Source organism: Acinonyx jubatus, chromosome C1, assembly GCF_027475565.1.
Source record: "Acinonyx jubatus isolate Ajub_Pintada_27869175 chromosome C1, VMU_Ajub_asm_v1.0, whole genome shotgun sequence".
In the NCBI taxonomy this organism is placed as follows: domain Eukaryota; kingdom Metazoa; phylum Chordata; class Mammalia; order Carnivora; family Felidae; genus Acinonyx; species Acinonyx jubatus.
The window spans coordinates 210,738,626-210,760,833 of NC_069381.1; the positions used below are offsets into that span (position 1 = coordinate 210,738,626).

General features: G+C 55.7%; 1 protein-coding gene across 7 annotated transcripts in view; it reads left to right on the plus strand.

Moving 5' to 3' along the window:
• The window catches only part of DIS3L2 (DIS3 like 3'-5' exoribonuclease 2), a 348,816-nt gene that overhangs the window by 315,553 nt on the left and 11,055 nt on the right, over positions 1 to 22,208 (plus strand). For all 7 annotated transcript variants that reach the window (XM_027047786.2, XM_053215958.1, XM_027047801.2 and 4 more), the window contains one exon: positions 21,956 to 22,139. In XM_027047786.2, the coding sequence (XP_026903587.1) occupies positions 21,956 to 22,139 (184 nt within the window). The remainder of the gene's footprint in view (positions 1 to 21,955; positions 22,140 to 22,208) is intronic.

The window sequence follows — 22,208 nt, forward strand, 5'->3', positions numbered from 1 at the left end:
GCTCAGTTAAGCGTCTGACTTCGGCTCAGGTCACGATCTCAAGGTTTGTGAGTTTGAGCCCCACGATGGGCTCTATGCTGACAGCTCAGAGCCTGGAGCCTGCTTCAGATTCTGTGTCTCATTCTCTCTCTGCCCCTCCCCAACCTGTGCTCTGTCTCTCTCTCTCTCTCTCTGTGAAAAATAAATGTAAAAAAAATTTGTTTTTTCTAAAAAGAATTGATTTTTGAATATGGTATAAAAGTTTCATTTTCCCCACATGTTTATCTAACTGAACCAGCATCATTTGTAGAATGACTTTCCCCACTGCCCTCACAGTGCCACTTTTGTCAGAAGCGAAGGGTCCATAAACGCACAGGTCAGTTTCCGCACTCCGTTTCATTTCACGGATCTGAACGTCTACTCTCGTGCCAATGTCTTCATTATTGCACCTTTGTTAAAAGTCTTGCTCTCCGGTAGAGCTACATATTCCGCCTTTTCCTCTTCTGTGAAGGACATCCAGGCTGTTCTTGGCCCTTTCCATTTCCATATAAATATTAGAATCAGATTGCCGGGGCACCTGGGTGGCTCAGTCGTTTAAGCGTCCGACTTCGGCTCAGGTCAGGATCTCACAGTCCGTGAGTTCGAGCCCTGTGTCGGGCTCTGTGCTGGCAGCTCAGAGCCTGGAGCCTGTTTCAGATTCCATGTCTCCCTCTCTCTCTGACCCTCCCCCATTCATGCTCTCTCTCTGTCTCAAAAATAAATAAACGTTAAAAAAATTTAAAAAGGAAAAAGAATCAGATTGCCACACACATGCCAGTTGCCACACACATGCACACAAACTTGCTGGGATTTATATTGAGATTGCTCTGCATCTACAAATCAATTGGGGATTTTATGGTACTTTTAAGATACTGGGTCTTCTACTCTACAAATGTGGTATATCCTGTTCTTTATTTATATCTTCTTTAGATATCTGTTTATATCTTTAATTTTTCTCAATATTGTCTTATAACTTTCTGTGTAGAAGTCTTACTCATCTTGTGTTAGATTACTCCTAGGCATTTGGTGTTTGTCATAGTGTTTTAAATGGTATTTATGAATTTCCTTTTTTCCTTGTTGCTGATATATGGAAATACAACTTATTTGTATTGACCCTCTATCCAGTGGTCTTGCGAAATTTATTTACTAAACCTGAATCATTTGTTTATAGATCCTTTTTTATTTTTTATATACCCATTCATGTCATCTGCAAGTAGTGACAGTTTTACTTTTTCCTTCCTGATTCTCATACTATGTATTTTTTTTCTTACATTATTGCCCTGTACGGTGTTTAATGGAAGTGATGATAACAGGTATCCGTGTCTTGTCCCTGGTCACAGACAGAGGAGTTTTGGGTTGTTTTTTTTTTAATATAATTTGTTGTCAAATTGACTAACATACTGTGTGTAAACTGTGCTCTTGGTTTTGGGTAGATTCCCATGGTTCATCACTTCCATACAACACCCAGTGCTCATCCCAACAGGTGCCCCCGTCAATGCCCACCACCCATTTCTCCCTCTCCCCTAAACCCCCATCCACCCTCAGTTTCTTCTCTGCACTTAAAAGTCTCTTATGGTTTGCCTCCCTCCCTCTCTGTTTGTAACTATTTTTTTGCCCTTCTGTTCCCCCATCATCTTCTGTTACGTTTTCAGAAAGAGAAGCTTTTACCACAGACTCACATAAGAGTATGGGAACTCACCCTGGAATTGCCTTTAGTGTACATTTGATTTTCCTTTTCCCCAAGAGGAGCTTTCAGTTTGGAAATACTTCTAGGTTTAAAACGTGGTGGTGGTGGCCAGGAGCTAGGTGAATGGAATCAGTATTTTCATTCGAGAGAACAGAAACCCAATGTTTGCCACAAGACCACATCTCATTTTAACTTTGTGAGGGAAGTTTTGCCTTGTGCATTCTACGGAAGGACCTGTAGCTGACCAGGGATTCAAACAGATTGTCAGACCCAAAGCCCAGACTGTTCTTACCACTCCCACAATGCCTGGTAGAATATTGAATGTCAAACCCCCAAGGTTTGACAGAAATATCACTTCTGTCACAGATTTCCAAGAGAAGTATTGTTAAACCACCTCACAGGTATATTTAACATCTTTTCCCTCTCCTCCTACAAACCTCCTCATATCACCGTCATCTGCCCCATCCGACCTTTCTCTGACTTCCATTGCCATGGAAGCGAACTTGGGCAGCTGTGAGTCTCACACTGACAGGCACCCTCCCTGCTTGCCTGAGACCCTGGGGGCTGTACCTGCAGCTCTCCTCAGTCACCTGTTGAGCCACCCGTCAGGCCAGGGCCTTCCCTGGCCTCTGCCACTTGAGCTCCTGTGTGATGCCAGGGGATGGGGGGTGGGGACCGAGAGCTTTCCTCCCAGTCAGGCGTCTTGCATTGTGGGCTCGAACTGTATGCTTAAGCCCTTTATAAAAGTGTCAGCTGTCCCAACTGGAGGATGGTGAATCTTGCGCAGAGACTCAGAATCTTTCTGTGCTGAGATGTGCAGAGAGGAAGGAAGAGTGCAGGGAGGGTAGAGACCCAAACCCAAACAGGCCCCAGGCGGGCAAGGGCTCCCTGGGCCCACCTGCTCAGGGCGAGTGCCCCCGTTATTCTCACACCCCTCCTTTTACAGCCCAAATAAGTACCCAAGAATGACCCATGAGATTTCCCTGCAAGACGGAAAATTCTAGGACACCGAGAACTCTCGAAACTAAATACTTTGAAACTCTCAAAGACCTTACTAAAGAGAGTAAATGTTTCTTTGGTTGATTTAGCACAGGATTACATTAAGCAAACAACTTTTTCTCCTTCTCGAATTCAATGTCCTTTGTACAACTTTGCCTTTCCCTTTACTCACCGTCTGCGGTGGACTTCAGCCTCTCCATACTAGGGGGCCTTCTGGGGCCGCAGCGGCCCAGTGGGCCTTGGAGCTCTGCAGTTGTTGTTTTTAGCATGTGGTGACCTGCTTTGACCAGGAAGAGAGAATTAGCGTATTTGTTTTCTCTATATCTCTACCTGCCATATCCATACCTTTTCCAGAATTTTCTGGCACAACTCGGGTCTCTTTCTCCGCATCCCTGTAGGGAAGACTGCTCTTTTACCCCTAAGGCTAGCTTTATGGGCTAATAGCTCAACCAGGCAGTTTTTAAACCCAAGGAGGCCTGTCCCTTTCCAAGACTTGAGGGGGTTCTAGAAGAAGCTGGCGATGTTCGGGCCAGTCCCCTGTTTGATGAATATGCCCACTCAGTTCCTGGCATGTGACACATCACCTCCAGCTTCCTCCACGCCGCTGGGCTGCGCCCGACTCCAGGGCGTGTTTGGATACTTAGAGTAGCAAGCGCTTCTGCATAAACACCCTCTCTTGGGCACATGGAAGTCCAGAGCCCAGGCCGCAGAGGCCTGAGATCCTCTCAGGGAGGTTAGCCCATGCAAAAAACAAGCCACAGGATTGCATGCTGGCTCCGAGCCTAAAGAAAGGTGCCCGTGGCTGTCACCTCCTGCAGCTGCCTGGCAGGTAACCAGAACGTGCTTGGCTCGCTCAGCTTTTGGCCGTGCTCTCTGTGGGGAAGTGTTCCCGATCTGTCTCCACTGCCACTCCCCGGCTCTCTGGGGCATTGTGGCTTTTTCTCGGTGGTTGGGCAGGAAGCCTCCAGAGCCTGAAGGAATTGCTGTGCTTGATGACAAAGGCCATCAATTGATATAAATCACTTAGAGGCTGCCTCATTTATTGAAGAGGAATTGAACATGATTTACTCTCCCTTCTGAGCACGCTGCTTCTGTGGCGGGCGCCCAGCTGAGGAAAGATCCCACAGAGGGACTCAGAGCAGGCTCCCAGCTCCTGGCCATTGAGTCATGTGACGGGAAGTGGCCAACTGACGCAGCTGCTCAGAGAACCCAGCGGAGCAAGGCCTCCCCGAGACCCAGAACGCACCACGTGCACCACTCCACTGACCAGGAGCTGCCCCCAAGCCGACCTCACGTGACCCCATGTCTGCCCCCAAGGACCTGCCAGGCACTGCCAGGCCAGGCTCCAGATGGAAGATGAGCGAGACGCGGGGTCCGCCCCCGAAGCCCACGACAGTCACGGGGGCGTGAGTGCCGGCCATGAGAGTGGGCTGCGATGGCAGAGGACACAGCGCGTTTCTGGGGGCCGAGGACCCCCTCGCGTCACCCTGTGACGGGCTGCAGGGAGTACTTGGAAGTGAGGCCCACGGAGGCGGGGGCACCACGCCTGCCCATCACCAACCCCCTCTCTGAATGCCGGGGTCCACTCTCTGTGTCCTGGGAGCCCTGACTGTCGCATGGCCTCCTCACTGCACGTCTGGGGTATCTTCTCGTTGGTGTGTGACACAAGTACCTTAATGTCTGAGCAGTCTGGAACCTAAGGATCTATTCTCTAGAACCGTGTTTTCGCCTGGAAAGAGATTTGTCCTTGCAAGCACCAAAAATTGGTTTTAATTGTTGCACCTACTGTTCGCTTTAACTGGACCTAAACGTGACCCTTTCTAATAACGTGGGATTATCCACCGTGTTTATATCGTGATAGAAAAGTGTTTTCCTCGGGGTCTGCCACACCGTGCGGTGCCCTTTTCCTCCACACTAAATGCTGAATCCTCCAGCACTAAATGGTGCTGTGTGCTGTCACTCGACCTTACTGGTCCCTGCCCCATCTGCCTGTGTCAGGCAGGGCACGTTGTCACTTCACTGCTGCCCAGGAGCATGAGGCCCCTTGGGGGTGTGGAACCAGGGAGCTGAGTCGAGTGGTTACAAGTGTCATTCAAGAAGAGGAAAGGCTCTGGGTGAGGAGCACAGGAGGACTCCCCGTGGGCCACGTTGGCCGCCTGGCTCTAGCCCCTGTGTCAGCCACTCACAGGCTTTGTCGCTTATTTCCTGCTTCTGCCCCGGGCACCGAATACTCAAGGTCACATGTGGTTGAGTTCCAGATAAGCACGATAATGTTGCGCTTTTATTTCTTTTCTAATGTTTCTATTTGTTTTGGAGACAGAGGGAGACAGAGCGTGAGCAGGGGAGGGGCAGAGAGAGAGAGGGAGACACAGAATCTGACGCAGGCTCCAGGCTCTGAGCTGCCAGCATAGAGCCTGACGCGGGGCTCGAACTCACGGACTGTGAGATCATGACCTGAGCCGAAGTCGGACGCTTAACCGACGGAGCCACCCAGGCGCCCCTGTTGTGCTTGTAAAAATCAGCCGTGAACTGAATTATTTGGTGCACCTGTCATTTTAGGAGGCTCTTCCTCACTTCCAGCCACCGTCTGGTTTCATCTAAATAAGTTTGCTCTCGTTCTTCTTCAGTGTACATGACACACCATTGAACGGGTCAGCAGCTTTTGAGTCAAATATTCTAAAAAAAAATCTGATTCCTCAGTGTTCTGTTCCTGAAGCTGAAGGAATCCTTCCCTTCTTTGGGCCTTTTTCCTAGCATATCTTCCAACCGGTGGTGTCATCAAAATTAACTCTTATGTCGATTATGTGGCCACTTGTCTCCTCAGATCCAGTACTCGGTTGTGGCCTGAAGCTGCCTTTCGCTTCGTGACCCATGAACTCCTTGTAATGGGATAGGAACGTTTTGGGGGGTAGAGGGTGGGGATGCTCGTGAAACCACCTTCCTCGGCCCTCTCAGGGACCCACTGCCCCAAGTGCTAAGAGCACTGCTGCGGGAGCCCCAGGGAAGAACCAGCTTAGGACTCTAAGAAACTTCTGATGGGGGGTGGGGTGAGTGTGTGTTCATCTTCCGTAGCCGAGGGCAGCGACGTGCTCTCTGCCCAGCAACCACCACGTGACTGTCTCTGTGAAGCCGGCTGTTCCTGCTCTTCTCCCGCTCGTGTTCTGTGTTCCTAACATTTCTTTTTTGGAGTAACACCAGACTCTTGCCACCTTAAGGTTTTCATGGTAATAGTAATTAATAGCTATGGAGCACTTAACAGCCTGCCAGGCCCTGAGAGACTTTCTCTTTTGTAATCCTCACGAGAGGAGCTCCGTGGCGTAGAGAGCGGAGGTTAGAGAGGCTGACCTGCCTACAGCTGCCCAGGCAGCACACGGTGGACGGCTCCCTGCCTTTCCTTCTCGGCTTTAACAAGCAAGAAGGAGGCTGTGACTGCTGCTGTGCCCAGTTAGAAAGCGAAGCTGCCCGCCCACAGGGAGCGCTCCCGTCCCCCTCGGGCATCCTTCTCGTCCACACCCAGCCTCCGAGGAGGCTTGAGGCCAGCACTGGTCGGAGCCCTGATAAAGATGGGCCAGAGCAGGGGAACCACAGAAATCATCAGGAAACCACAGTGTATTCAGAATTGTGTTGCGTGCCAGACGGTCGTGTCCCACTAGCGTGCCAGCAGGGGCCCCGAGGCCTGCCCACGTGCCTCGTGTCTCAGAGAACCAGTTCCCAGGCGTTTTCAGCCCAGACCTAGACACCTTTCCTTTGCTGATCCAGCAGACTGTATCGGGCACCTGCTAGTGTCAGCTGTCATGCTGCTACAGGCAGTGAGAAAGACCCTCCTCCCCGAAGCGCAGGGCCCGTTGGGGAAGGCAGGTATCTCAAACCACGTTCTTGAGCAGTGACAAAGGCCGTGGCGGAGGTGCGCAAAGGCTGTGGAGAGCAGGCCCCCAGTGACGTGCGCGTCCCGTGTGGGAAAGGCCGTGCTGCCCGGTGCCTGTGATTCTGGGGTGTTGGTGTGGGAGGCCCTGCAGGGCGTCAGGTCCGGTGAAGCCCAGCCCACCCAGGGGAGGCAGTCTCTCTGTGGAGGGTGGCGGGATGAGAGTGGGAGACAGGAGCCAGGAGAGAGGAGGCTGGCCAGGCCCTGGTGACCTGGTTCAACAGGGCCGTGTTCTCTCTCGTCAGGCTTGCTGGAGTGAGAGACTTATGGATGGAAGGAGAATGGTTCTGCCCACCCCACCCCGAATGCCTCTCCCAGTACCTCCGGGAGATCTAGCACAGGGGTGGGTTTGCTCCGTTCACAGCCCTTGCACAGTGCACGTGCCCATGCACAGTGACCATGCCGCTTCTCCCACAGAACCCTCAGGGCCGGGCTGGTAGGCGCAGCTTGCCTGGACGCTCAGCGGGGTGAGAGCCACTCATCCCGGCACGGCTGGCTGCAGCCATTCCCAGGCAGACAGCCACAGGGCGAGGAGCAGCACCCAGTCTCTGTGCGAGGCTGCCGTGGAACCGCTGAGATCTGCACACTGCCTGCAAGGACGTCCTGGCAGAACTAGCATCCGGTCTGTCTGTTGTTGCAAACGACCATTCGGCAGTAATACCACCAGTACACAGATGGGACGTATGAGGAACGGGGCTTGAGTTTCACAGAGATTTGTGGACTGTATGTAAGTGGACAAGCATGACACCATTAACCAGGGAGTACGGTCGCTCTCCCCGCCACAGTAGCTGCACGGCGAGATGAGAGGCCTGGTCATGGGAGGGCAGCTGTAGTCGGGGAACCACATAGGCCCTGTAGGGCACTGGTTGGGGCCTCTCCCCAGATGGGGACAGTCCGTCTGAGGCCAGAGAGCCCTGGGTGCCGTGGCCTCTTCCAGGAAGAGCAGTTCTCACCCTGAGAGAGGCCTGAACGGAACAGACCGGGCCTAACCCTAGGCCAGTCATGAATGGCTGCCCAGGCCCGGCCTAAGCTACCTGTAAAGAAGCTGCCGGAAGGCCATGCTGACACAGAGGGTCTGGTCAGCATCCCAGGTGCCCAGCGTTCTTAGAGCATCTCCAAATCCTGGATAAACAGGGCTCCCCAAGATGGACTCGGAGCGGCAGCTCAGGAAAGTGAAACCATTGGATCCAGTCGGGCTTTGACATCTGCTGGCCTCACCGTCTGACTTACGGCTGACCCGGCTCACCTGGAGGGACAGAGGGCCTAACCCAAATTGTTCTGGCCTTGGGTCTCAGGTCAAGTTGAGGGTAGCACCCGGAAAGGGCTGAAGTCTGGCACAGCCTATATCTGAGAGCTTTCATTGGCCCAGAGACAGAGGGTAGAGATGGGGAGGAAAACCAGCAGTCCCCTTGCTGGCCCCCACCCACCCTTCAGAGGGAAAGCCAGTGCCTCAGGATGTCCTGGAGGTTGCCCAGGCAGAGGTATTATAATGCTGGGGAAGCCCAGAGGCTCTGGACAGGAACATATCCATTTAAACCACTCTGAGCCTAGTTCATAAAACGGTGGGTCAATATTTTAAAAGTCACTTAGCTAATGAAGACCTCTGCCAGACTCAACATACCACATCCCAGTGGGTGATAAGACAAGTGTTAGTTCAGTGGAATCAGCCTGGAGGGGAGAGGTGTTTTTTGTTGGGTTTTTTTTTTTTTTAATAATCTGCTTGGTTTCATATTTAGAGTGAGGCAGGCTGCCTTTGGACAAGAGTATTCATTTGTCAGGTGACCAACAAATGAGCCCTGGCCACACCATCACCCTGTGTCGGATCTAAGCAATAACCACCTGCAGGCAAGTAGGATTTCATTAGAGCAGATTCAGTATGTCTCATCAGGCTGGCAGAAGTCATTTCAGGTTCAGTCTTCCAAGTTCACGCACAGCTGTCCTTTGCGGGGGGGGGGGGGGGGGGGGGTAAGCTGAAGGGAAGCTGCAGGAGCTGTAACCCACTCCCAGGCCCTCCTGCCGTCTCCCCTTCCGCCTCCAAACATGGGCCTCGTTTTCCCCTCAGCATTTTCTGTGGAGTATTCATGCCTCTGAAATGCCTCGTTTGTTCCCCAAGCATTTTATCAGCACCTACATGTGCCCTTGGCCATGGGATACAGAGACAGGGGAGGCCTGGTCCCCAGACAGGAAAACCAACCTCAGTGGAGATGGTTGCAAAAACTCCAAGCCTTGAAAACTCAGTGCGACTGAGCGGAGAAGGTGCACTAGGGCGTGGCCGGCAGAGGGCGTATTACAGGAGCCTAGGAGCAGTTCTAGAGAGTCTGGGTGCCCAGCCCCCAAAAGGAAGCCCGGGGTGCCCATTTCCCCATGACTTAGTAGGGGAGCCAGGCTGAAGCCAGGAGCCAAAGGAGCCGCAGCCTGTGATGCTAGAAGCCAGATCTCTCTCAGGGCTCAGCCCCTCCCAGGACCCTGACTGCAGTCGGGCTGGCCAAGGGACTGAGCAACCAGACTGTTGGAGATTTTTCTGACAGTATGGAACTCACCGGGGTAGGCACGAAAAGTGCCTGGACTCTTTGCCCAAGTCATAGTCCAGGGTGAAAATACTCTCTTGGGACAGACCAGAAAGGCTTGTACGAGGCTTGCCAGGTGGTGGCTTCCAACCCGGGCATTCAGACCAGAGCGTCTAAGGGTCAAGATGGCCATGGCGCTGCGGACAGCTCTGCCCCGCCTTCTGAACCAGTGGGCCAGCACACTTCTGCAGGTGGGCGGTAGCGTTTGCAAAAAGGAGGCTGTAGCTGAAATAGGCAGAACCTTTGAGCCTTTAGTTAGTGACCGGAGGTGGGGGGAGGGGGGCCCAGGGGGACTAAAGCAGTAAAACCAAACGTGCTCATCCAATGGCAACACTGAGACGCAAGAGGGGGCCTGAGCCCCGATACAGATGGGGGGAAGCATTTCCTTGGGAGAACTGGTGATGTACAGGTAATTCTGATTCCTGCCCTTTGTCCCCCTGAGCAGGAAAGAGGCAGAGGCCAAGCCAGCGCTGTAAAGAAAACTTCCAAGATTATAGAAATGTCCCAACCCAGCCAGGCCTGCAGGTGGCCTCATGTGTTTGCCTGCCCAGTGTGGCCAGCTTCAGACACGGGCAGGGAGCAGCCCTGGGAAGGGGCTCCATCCCTCCGGGGTTGCTGGGGAGGTGAAACGCCGGGCCAGGATGAATGACCTTGGCTCTGTGGCTGCTGCAACCCTTGCTGAAGGGAGAGGAAGCCCTTGACAGTTAGGAGGAAGGACCATAGGGATGGGGCCGACCACCACTGCTTCCTCTCCCCCCCCCTCCCCCCCGTACCAGTGTGGCCTCAGGGCAGCCTCTGTGCTGAGTCCCCACTGTCAGCAGAACCCTCGGTCGGGCACCACCAAGGAATCCCTGCTGCCCAGTCCTCGGGGAGCTTCCCGCAGGTGACACAGGATGACCTGAGGAAAAGGCAGTGGGCGGGGCATCTGTGTCCTTGATCTGTGAGCTTGGAGGAGTCACTCAGCCTGTCTGAGCCTCCCTTTGCTCAGATGAACAATGAGGGGTCTAAAGCTTGTGAAAACAGCATAAAGGGCCACAGAAGTATAAGGTATTGGTCTTGCATAGACAGACAATTGCAGATAAGAACATCCATTTGGAGAGTGTTTACTGTATGCCCGATACTGCCGTAGGCCCTGGAAATTAAGGTAAACAGAGCTGTGTGAGCCAGCCAGAGACAGGTTGGTGTTGGACAGGCATGAGTGGGCTGTGAGGAGTTGAGGGTAGAACGTGCAGAAGCCAGCGTAAGGCCGTAGTGTGAGAGCATAGGATTTGTGCCCACCCAGAGCTAGAGGCATAATCAAGCCCTGGACCCCTGTCTGGGCTGGATTGAGCAGAGGACCCTCAGACCAGCAGCCCTGCCCCATCCCCAGCAGCCTCAAGCATTAAAGGCTGGAAGCTCTGGCTCCAGGATGACCCCCAGTTCTAGACCTTTGGGTCCAAAAGCTTTTACAAGATGAATTGTCTTTGAGGAAGCTGATGGCACCCACAGCGTGGCTGGGATCGTGGCTCACTCTTGGCTTTTCTTACAAGGCATAAATAAATTGCGTGTTCAGGTGATGAGGAACCCACCCAACGGGTGCCTCTTCAGAGACTAGAACTCTTGCACAGTGTGCCCAGGCAGTGTCCCAAGGCAGTTTCGCAGTCAGATCACCCTGATCATGTCCCTGTGCTAGTGCACATCCTTCCTGCACTTTCCACCTGCCCTTCTTCCCCACAGCCTCAGACCAGGCACACACAGGAGGTTGGCATGACTGGGCTCAGTGGATGGGGGCTGATGGCAACATCCGGGTAGAGATGCAGCCCATGGACCACTCACTGCACCCACCACAAGCCCCCCAGCTGAGCCTCCACAAGCCTTGCAGCCCTGGACAGCCCATCCACGTAGCCCCCAGCTTTGCAGGCCTTGATCGTCAGGGTGCATGGGGACATTGAAATACAGATTCCCTCTTCATGGCCGAGGAGCCTTTAGCTTGCCTAAAGTCTCGGGTTCCCATTTTGCTCATTCTAGAAAACCCTTTTCTCCTGGACATATTACCCTTTCCTCCGTTTGCACCAGGCAGGCCTGGGCCTCAGCTACCCTGGCAGTTCGCACCTGCAGGTCGTGGGCAGAGGACAGACTTTGGAGTCCAAAAGGCCGGTCTCCAGATCATGGCCCTGCCACACTCTGGTCGTGTACATAGAAAGCCCAGCCTAAGAACAGCCGTTGTTCTGATTTTCTTAGAACCTTTTGTGGCTGTGTGGCTAGGGGGGTGGCCCTGCTCAAGGGGAACTGCTCCCCAGCAGCAGTGAGGCCAAGAGTGTCTTCGGGAAGGTGAGGAAAGCATGTTGTAACTTGCAAAAGCAAAGTAGGTTGAGTTCCCAGGAACATGTATCTCGTCCTTTCTTATCTAGTTGTCTTTTGCTGTGTGCACGTGCATGTTGGGGGGGAGGGCGGGCGCGAGGGGACACCTATACGTTCTGGAATACCCTTCTCTCCCAGATATCTTTGTGCCCAAAGCTAACTTTAAAAATCGATCCCTCCCAGTGTCAGTGATGACCAAGCTGGCCCCCGCTTGGCCCCTTGTCCAAGGCTACAGACCCAGGCCCCATAGTTGGGCTGGGGCATAAAAGGAACCCCCGGACCCGGGAGTCTGAACAGGGCGGCAAAGCTGTTGGGGGCACTGCGGTGGCTCCCGAAGGTGGCCCGGCCTCTGTGCATCTTGGCCACACCTCCTCTGGTCAGCGGTTCTAATTCCAGTTGGACGGCAGCTGGAAGTGGAGAAAGGCATGTGTGTCAACACCGCTGCATAGCCAGCAAGCCCTAATTACCCAGCCCTGTGAGGCCGCAAGCACACTCCGCCACCTGGTTCTGCTTAGGGGGAGTTTTCTGCCATGAGCACCGGCCCTGTGCCTCCTCGAGCAGAGTCCTGAACCTTGGGAAGGGAGCGAGGCTTCTCAGCTAGCTTTACGCTGACAAAGGGCTTTCTGCCTGTCAACCCAGCTCCCCAGCAAACCCCCATCCCCTCCCTACCACAGCCACCGGGCCTCCCTTTGGCAGGGCCCGAGGGCCCATGCTCGGGACGGACGCCTAGCCCCTGGAGACTTCCTTCTGAGCTAGAAAAACAAGCGGCTGAAAACGTGCCTCACTGCAGCTGGGCCCCACCCGCTGAACCTATAGAAAGGCCCTGGAGTGGATTCAGCCTCACAGGAGAGGAAACCTGGCTCCGGCCTCACCCGCAGGGCCTGTTATGTCTGGCTCCAGAGGCCTTCTCCTCTGGGGTTTTCCATGCCTGTGAACTAGGCCCCATTCATTTCCCTGTGGTTTCGTGGGAATGTCCAAAACACTCAGCAGGTTGCAACAAGCCCAGGAGGAGAGGGGTCAGCGAGAGGCCCGAGCTGTGACGTGTGGTCGGCCCCACAGCCACGGCACCCTCCACTCGGCTGCTCGCAGCGGGGTGCCCTGCCGGCTGTGGGTGGGCGCCCATCGGTCAGCCTGCCACCCCCCACCCGCCCAGGCCAGCTCTGTCGATAGCTCTGTCTCTGGGCCTCCACTTTCCAGCTCACCGGCCGCCGGCTCCACCCCGGCCCAGCCTAGGAGATTGTTGCGACAAAGGTCTCTTGGAGCCTCCCATCCCCGGCAGTTCACCTCAGCGCCCATCCACCCGCCGCCCATCCTGCCCCAGCTCCGGGGGCCCTTGTGGTTTTCCACCCCACTACACTCAGTTTGGGGCTGCTGGGAGAGGGGAGAGCAGCAGGTCCCCGCGAGGGTGGCCGCCTCCCCCCACCCATGGAGGAAGGGAGAAGGGGCCACGCTGGGGCACGCGGCGCTTGTGAGAGGCCCGGTGGCCGCCTTCACGGCCACAGCAGAGCCTGAGGGCTCCCAGGCCTGCAGTGAGGATGTGCCCAACTGGGGAAAATCTGGTCTTCAGAAGAAATGATTTGAAACTGGCTGGGAGCAATTCTTATCAAATTTCCAAGTTAGCAGTTTTCACCAAGTGCTAATGGAACAGTCTCTGTGAGTGGCCTAATTCCATCTGCGTGAGATTCCCACAGAGTTGTGACAAGTACCCTGGTGGCTGGGGGCAGAAGAGGCCGTTCTAGTCTCTCACTTGCTTTTGGTCTTTGAAAGCTGATGCCTTTTCAGGTTTGGGTAACAGCCATGCCACTCTGCCCTGGCCGCCCGGCTCCCCCGTCGTTTCCAAAGCCACTTTCTGAGTGTTCTGGTTATGGAAGGGGTGGGGTGAGTTTCTCATCTGGTTTAGCTGGTAAAATGAATCTGGAAACGGAACATCTTGCCAGGCAGGGTTGAGGGGGTAAGTGCAGAGGAGCCAGGGGCCCAAGGGCAAGGGCCGGGGGTCCGGCCTGCCTGTCAGCACCAAGCCTGGGCTCAGGAGAGACCCTGCCACCCATGCCGGCCTCTCTCTGCTTGTCTAGATGGGCCGAATTATAAGGGAGGGAGAGCAGGCAGCTGACCTTGGGTCTGGACTGTGCCTGCCTCTGCTGCAGGGCAGAGACCCGCCCCCCGCACCCCCCCCCGAGGCTTCCTCTGTCCCTGGACCTTGTTGAGGTGGCCACTTTATTTGTTGACCTGATAGATATGGGCCTTTGTCTTCTCTCCTTTGCCCAGTGGACAGTTGCAGGGACAGTGTCCTCGTGCCAGCGCTCCGAGGTTACCCAGCTGCTCTTCACACAGGGGCCTCTTGTGTTCTGGGGCTGTTGGTTACCAGATGTCCTCCCTGAATGCTCAGGACAGCTCAGGACAGGGGGCTGGGGAATATGGGATCCCGCCCCCCTCCTCCCCTGCCAGGCTGTGGCCCTGGGCAAGACCCTTCCTCTCCGGGCCACGGGAGCTCCAGGCTGCTGTAAGGAGATAGCCCGTCCCTTCCTGCGGGGACGGACTCTGCACGGGGGCCCTCTCCAGGGCGCTCCTTGAGTAGAGGGCGGCTAAGACAGGCCTTCTCCTCTCTACCCAAACCATGTGGCCCGGCGTCCCCTCCTGGGAGCTCACAGCGCCAAGGGGACATCAGACTTCTTCCCTGGACACTCCCTCCTCCCCAAATGCAGGCTGGTCACATACTCACCCTCAGGTGCTCCCTCGCCATTAGCTCCTTTGCCTCTGAAATCACAGGCAGAGCAATCTCTTGGGTACTTCAAGCAGCCATCAGAAAGCGTTACGGAGGCCCTCCTCACCCTCCCTTCAGACTGACCCGTGTCTCTTTCACTAATGAACGTATTGAGAGTCATCTATGTTTGGCAGCCTCCCTCACTCTTTAATCTTTGGTTTTCTGGATCCGTTTCCTGGCCCCACCGCTATGGCACCGCGCTCCCGCTCGCCAACCCGGTGGCCTTCCCCGGCCTCCGTGTCTTCACAGCATTTGCCCCGTGGACAACCGTGCACTGGACCCCGTTCCCCCTCCCACGCCACCCTGCCAGCTCCTTCCCTCTTGCCCCTCTGTGCCCGGGGACGTCTCACCTGCTCCCAGAGCCTCGTCGTGCATGCATCTCGGACTCTGGCGTGACCTGCCCTTTCTTGCTGCCTCTGGCTGCTTCTCACAAGCCCTCAGTCTCCAGCTGTCACCCTAACTGTGCCCAGCCCCTAGTCCCTGTGCTCCCCTTCACCATATTCTTCATGCCTATCCTTCGCCTCGCACCCCAGCTCCCCAGAGCAGTGCCAGTGCTGGAGGCTGGCACCCCAGGCCCCTACTGGCCTTCCCCTGCAGCACAGCCCTCCTCCCCCTTCCCTCGGTTCCTTAGTCTCCAAATGCGGCTGATGCTTTTCTAGATGTGTTTTGCCTCCACGCCTTTATTCTTTCGTCCCTTTCGTGTAAAGTGTTTCCCTCCTTGCCATCTCTTGGAATTGATCTGCCCACAAGGCTCTCTGGTGGCAGCAGGGCATCGAGGTGACACGGGCCCGTCTGCGAATCAGCTGTGGGACTCGGAGCCAGTCACCTTTCCTTTTTGCTCTGTAAGCCCCCCTCACACAGAAAGGGATAGAAACCCCTCCCAGGGCTGCAGGGGGCTTTAAGGGACCGCGCGTCCACACCTCAGCTACCCAGGCGCTTCAGGATTGTCTCTCCCTCTCTCACTGCTCGCAGGGCAGAACCAGGCTGCAACAGCAGCTCAGAAAAGACGTGAGGACGAGTGAAAACAGACAGAGGCTCTAGCTGGGGAGGTCGTCAGGAAATAACAAGGCCGCTGTGGTCTCCCAAGTGCAGAGCACCGCCCCTCAGGCTGGGGTGGGGAAGACGGCAGGCCTGTTGCTGCTCTAGCGCCGCCTTGTTCGGGGAAGGGACTCAGTCAGGCCCGTTTCTCAGGGCTCTAAGTTGTGGCAGCAAAGTGTCAGGGGCCAGAAGTACACGCGTGAGGGCTGTGGGCCCAAGCAGAACAGGCCGTGGTGGCAGGCATCCAGCCCTCCCAACTCCCGAATGCACCCATCCTGGGGATCTGCGCGAATTTATGGAGTGTCCGCACTGTGCCGGGCCCTGTGCTGGGGCCGAGGTAGACCGCCTTGGGCTGGGGAGGGGAGATAACGGTGGTGATCAGAGGCAGTCACCGCAGTGTGAGCAAAATGCTGGGATGGGATCCCCAGGAAGCACATAGAGTTCGTGCCCCGTGCTGCCTCCCCGGAAAGAAGAGAGGAGAGGGGGCCAGCATCTCAGCCGAGAGGCGCAGCAGTGAAGTGAGACAGAAGAGAGAAGAGCCACAGAACTCAGCATGGCTACACCGTGGGGGGCTGAGGGTGGGGAGAAGAAAGAGGCGACTCTGGACACACGACACAAAGCCCGGTAAACCTCGTTTTACCAGGAGGTGGACGCCACCGAAGGGCATCAGGCGGGAGTGGGACGTGATCAGGTGTGCCTTCGAGAAAGAGTGCCCCACTTTGGGCATAAAGAAGTATGGGGCGCCTGGGTGGCTCAGTCAGTTAAGTGTCTGACTTCAGCTCAGGTCACGATCTTGTGGTTCGTGGGTTCGAGCCCCACGTCAGGCGCTGTGCTGGCAGCTCAGAGCCTGGAGCCTGCTCCAGATTCTGTGTCTTCCTCTCTCTCTGCCCCTCCTCTACTCAGGCTGTCTCTCTCTGTCTCTCTCTCAAAAATAGAATAAAATAAACATTAAAATTTTTTTAAAACAAGAAGTAAACCATAGGGTGCGACTAGACTTAGGGAGGCCGGTTGGTCAATGCTGCAGGCCTGACCGAGGGGGTGGCTTTGGGGCAGGAGGGCAGCAGGAGCCTCCGGGAATCCTTCTGCATGTTCAGCCCACATCTTGTCTTGGGGCACCCAGCCAGTCACATTCACGGCACGCACGAAATTGTCATCTTTCGTTAAGGCCAAGCACTTGTATATTTGCATCTCCATTTGTCAGGTAAATAAATTGAGATTCAGAGAGGTTTAAAAATGTATCTGCAGTCCCGCAGCTCGTGAGGGGCAGAGCTGGAAGTCCAGGCAAGCTACTGAGCTGGTGGCCACTCGCCTCTCCTCTCCACATGGCATGGCCTCTGCGCACGGAGCAAGGAAGGGAGCAGGACAAGTAGCAGGAGAGGTGAAGAGCAGGAACCTCGCCGCGGGCCACCACCCTCCCTGTCCCTCGAGGGGCTTCTTGGCCACAGACACACCCAGACCCCTAAGTAACAAAACTCCTGGAGCGAGGGTTTCCCAGCCGAGCAAGGGCGCGTTCAGTCCAGGCCCTGGATGGCCGAGAATGGGCACGCTTCCTCCGAGAGAGCAGATGTTTTACCCCATCTCTCATTTCGCCCCTGTGTGACCCCTGCCAGGTAGAGCATCCTTTCCCAGACGTCATCCCTCAAGCTGTGACACAAGTTCAGTCATCAATACGCGGTAAATGCTGCATCTGGCAGCTTCTTGTAGTCCTGACGCACGTTAGCGTCTCAAAGGTGAAAGGATGTCCCATAAGAAAAACGTCAAATAAAACCCCGCCCTCGCATCTCCTATATATTAATACTTTTTTTCTTTAAGTAACATTACCGCATTTTAGAAAACCCCGTTCTGGACCAAAGTCGTCTCTGCTGTGTGAGGAGTGTGTATACTTGGAGTAGGTTGCTTGTGGCTTTTGCCCGCCCTCTGCCGTGGCGGGTGAGGGACTCTGACAGCTCTAGACTTGTTCGGCTTCTCGCTGGGACGAGAAGCCTCTCACCTGCCCCTCCGCCTCCCCCCCACCCCCCATGCCCAGCACCTGGAAGCCCAGAGCACAGGTAAGTGGGATCCTGAGAACGAGTGCTGACGAGCTGGCATCCTGGTTCGGCCCCCCAGCCGGCTGTGCAGCTGTCTATCACAGACCCCGCCCCCTCAAGACCTCCAGAGTTGTGGGTCCCCAGTGCATTTGGCACTGGGCTCCAAATGCTCAGCAGATGCCAGGACTGGAATCAAGGCCCCATCTCCAAGGGCTTGGCTTGCTGTTCTGGAAGGTGATCCTGGCCAGTCCTGAGCCCCCCCCTTTTAGAGCACTTGCCAGGAAGTTGCTGACTTCAAACCCCCTCCCCTGCCACCTTCCCAGCAGGGCTGAGTGATCTCATGCCTGAGAGCAAACATCACACGCTGGAGCAGAAGGAGGGGACGGGTTATGACCAGGGCAGGTACCCAGATTAACGAGCAGAGCCCAAGGCCACGGCGGCCCACAGGCCTCCGTCCCCACCTCCCAGACTCCAGCGTGTGACATTTGCTCTCAGGGGCGCGTCCTAACCACCCAGAACAGCTTGGGGCATCGTCTGAGGCCTGCCTGCTGGGTCTGTGCATGCAGCCCTGGCCCCCAACAGGAGAAGGAGATCAGGGTGAAGGGATGCCATCTGTCCACGTGTCTCTTCTGATCACCCTGCCTTCCCTCAGAGCGCAAGCCTTCAGCCCCTTTTGACTGCAGAGAAAAACACTGAATGGGAGCCCAAAGACCCCTGGACCACAGGCTGCAGGGCTGCAGTTTATAAACTAAGGCTCTTTCCTGCCCAGAAGTTCCTGGGTTCTAAGCCGCTCCTGCCACGTCCCAGGTCCTGTGGAAGGAAGATGCTGGGGGGCCCCCTGCTGGCTGATCCATGGAACTGACCCATGGTGGGGTCGGGGGCAACCTGTTGAGCCCAACGAGGGGGACTTTGCAGGCCTCAGATCCTGAGAGCAGAGACATCCACCTGGCCCACCCCCAGTAGCTGCCAGCCCAGTTCTCCCTCCGTGATGCCTAGCCCTGTTTTTGACGGTGAATTCTGAACTCAGTGGAATCTGGCTGCCGGCCGCTTGGCATTTCCTTGGCCTTCCTGTTCCCACACTCCACTGGGGACCGTCCTCCAGCAGCGATGTGTCCCTCCCAACCACCCCAGGATGGCTGCCACTTCTGCTTCCAGGCCCCGCTTCTGCTTCCTTGTCCTCGCAGTTTGTGTGTTCTCTCTACCCCTCCCTCTCCTACCTGCTGGTATAAGAAGGATGTTAAGGACAGGTTGTGAGGAAATGGTCCCTGCCGCTATCCTAGAACACTAATGAGCCGTGGCAACGCCCAGGGAGTCCAGGCTTATTGCTGCACCACCTCCCAGTTTGGTGACATTGACGTTTTCCTGGGATGAATGCTTGATATCAGCAAACCATCTTGGAGAGAGTTCCACGGGCTACCCTCTTAACTCCTGCCTCCCTGTCATGAGGGAGGCACTGAAGACACTCGGGGAGAAATGAGCCCCGGGGAGGCACCACAGGACCTCTCCAAGGTCAGCCTCTGCATCTCAAGCTTTGCCAGCCTTTCTTCTCTCCAGGTTAACGAGAGCACACTTGTGTTTCTCCCACCGGCTTCAGGAGACTCGTGGGACTGCACTGGGGGTCCAGGGAGGACAAGTAGTGGGGTCGCTGGAGAAGCAGCTTGACTTGGTTCTTTTGTCACTGCCTGAGGCTCTGGGCATTGGCTGCACCCTCCTCATTCCCTTCCTTCCTATTCTCATCCTTACTTGAGACCATGAGAGATGAGGTGGGAGAGCCCCTGCAGAAAGTGGGAACAGGAGCAAGGCTCTGCCTGGGGAGGCACCCCATGCATTCTGTTCCTTTGACCCAAACAGTGCGAGTCAGGTGGAGGGGACAGGCTGGAACACCACAGCCCAGCCTTCTCCTCCTGCTCTGCTCAGCACTCCTAGCCTGCATCCTGACCACAACCCTGCTATGGGGGCATGCTGCCCCCTGCTGGCCACAGTGGCAAAGCACAGCCCAGGGTCAGCCCCAAGGTTATATATAGGTGTTCCCTTTTCAACCAAGCTTGCAGCTGGGCTGGAGACTCCAGGGCTCCAAGGAAGAGACCATGTGCACCCCCCCCCCCCCCCCCCCCGCCCACAAGGACTCTCAGACTGCACGGGGAGACAGGTCTAGAACCGCCTGGCACCCAGTAGTGTTTGTTGAGTGAACAGATGAATGAATGAAGGTATGCATCTGAAGCATTTAGGTGATAATGGTCTCTAGTATCAGACATTTATTGAGCAGGAACTGAGACTTCTCTTGGGTTGACAAGATCTAAATAGGATGATCAAGTATGGAGAGTCAAACATTGCTAGACTATGACACAGGTGACCATAGAACAGCCTGGCTCTTGTTGCCAGATGGCTAGTTAGCAGTAAGTACCCAGGGGGGTGATGGAGACGGCCTTCAGCCTGGGCCTTCAGGGAAGGTGAGGAAAAGGCAAATAAGGGGGGATCGATGGCAGGGATGAAACTTACAGGGCAGAGTACAGACTGGAGGTTTGGTATGGAAGGCGGGGAGAGAGGGAAGCACATCCTGTGTCTTAAGGCCGATGACGTGCCAGGCACAGGGTCTGCCCTTGTGACATGTGTTAGTCCCATTGGTTTGCACAACCGCCCTGTGAAGCAGGTGCTACTACCCATATGCTGCATTTGAGAAAAAGGAGGATCGGGAAAGGTCCGTGTTGTGCAGGGCCCTACAGCAGATGCATCGAGCCAGGGTTCAGACGTCCCTCCACTTGGGAGATGGTGATTGGGTTCAGGTGCCTGAACTCAGAGGTTTTTCAGTGGGAAGTGATGTGCACAAGGACAGATTGGGGAGCAGAGGGAGGCAGAGTGGTCATTTAAATGGCTGTTACAGGGGGGCGTGGGTGGCTCAGTCGGTTAGGCGTCCAACTTCGACTCAGGTCATGATCTCACAGTTTGTGGGTTCAACCCCGCATCAGGCTCTGTGCTGACAGCTCAGAGCCTGGAGCCTGCTTCGGATTCTGTGTCTCATTCTCCCTCTGCCCCTACCCTGCTTGTGCTCTGTCTCCCAAAAATAAATAAATGTAAAAAAAAAAAATTTAAATGGCTGTTACTGCACAGTAGGGTATAAAGGAACTCCTCATTCCACACACAGGGTTTCCTTCATGTACAAGGGCCAGCTGAGACCTGACCCTTCAGTCCTGCACCTAAGCTGTATCCCTGCCCCATGGTGGGCCAGTCCAAAGTCATCCCCACAGAGGAGGGGCTAGGAGTGCAGGCTCGGGTGGGCTTCTCCCGAGACCCAGATCTGGCCCAGTCCCTCTGATGGTGCTGTTGCCAGAGGGCCATTTCCAGCCCCTCTTCCTCATAGAGAGGGCTTCTGGGAGATTGGTTTGTTCTCGGGGCGGCTTGGCAGGCCAGAGCCACACTTCTGCCCTGGCAGGCCCAGTCTGGGGGGGGAGGGGCTCTGTCAGCTCATGCTCGTTCTCCCCCCCGCCCCCATCACTGGCTGCTTTTCTTTCCGAGAGCTTGGCCAGGTGACAAGGCTAACCCTGAAGCACTACCCACACCTCCAGGAAGAGGAAGTGCGTCCCCGGCCTCCGGCTGCTTGCTGCCAGGGCTCCCGGAGCTTGCTTACTCCTTGACCTCTTCTGCCTCTGTGGGAGAAGCACAGGCTCGACATGCAGCTTGGGGGCCCAGATTAAAGGCAGGGGGGAGAGCTCCCTGAACTGAGCGAGGCTTTCCCTGTACAGCACACCCTGGCCACGGTGGCCACAGCATGCCCGAGCCCGCTTTCCAGGGGCTTCAGCTCTTATACGTGTGTGTGATCGGTTTATCCTCCCATGGGAGCCCCGGGTGCGGGAAGCAGCATATGGCCTCCTGCCCCAGATGTGGGGGCTGGGGGTGCTGACCTCAGGGCTGTGTGATCCAGCTTCCCACTCTGCCTGCTCCTTTCATCCCCCATCCGTCCCCGCTCCTCTCCCTGGGTCCTTGGTGTGCCTTTGTCTCTTGAAGCCATATCTGTTGATACTTGTTTATTCTAATTACACTTTAACTGTCTGGGATTTGGTCACCTCAACTGCACGTTTGCTTTGCCCCAGAACGGGCAATCCCTCTTGCCCTCTGCGACTCTCCTGTTCATCTCCCCTGGGGGAGAAGGGAGCCCTGGGTCTGCTGACCGCCTTCCACATACCCCCAGGAAGCCCTCTGAGTTCTCATGGCATACCTGGGTGCCTTGTTTTCGTACAGCTGGTGCGCCCCTGAGTGTTCTAGGAGGCTAGTCATTGAGCAGAGCTCCTTACTGAGCACCTTCTTCCAGTCAGGTGGGGTTGGGGTGCTGGGGTGCCAAACACTGGGGCTACAGCAGGGAATAAGACAGATGCCATCCCCCCGTCCAATCGGGGAGGTGGTGTGCAACCTCACGCATCAGCAGAGAAGAGTGATACAGAGTGGTTAGCGCAGAGAGGGGCCCAAGCAGGGGAACAAGCCTGGGAGACAGGACAGTGTCTCAAGGCTGAGACTCAAGGGTACATGAGAGCCAGCCCACAGAGAGCCTGGGAGAGAAGGGGAGCAGCAGCCCCTGACCCCTGCTGGTTCCCCCCGCTGCAGGCTCGTGGAGGAGTTCATGCTCTTGGCCAACATGGCAGTGGCCCACAAGACCTACCGCGCCTTCCCTGAGCGCGCCCTGCTGCGCCGACACCCCCCGCCCCAGACCAAGATGCTCAATGACCTCATGGAATTCTGTGACCAGATGGGGCTGCCCATGGACTTCAGCTCTGCCGGGGCCCTCAACGTGAGTGCTGGGAGTGTAGGGGAGGGGGAGACCCTAGGGGAGAAAGCCTACAAGTCACAGAGGCCCTGG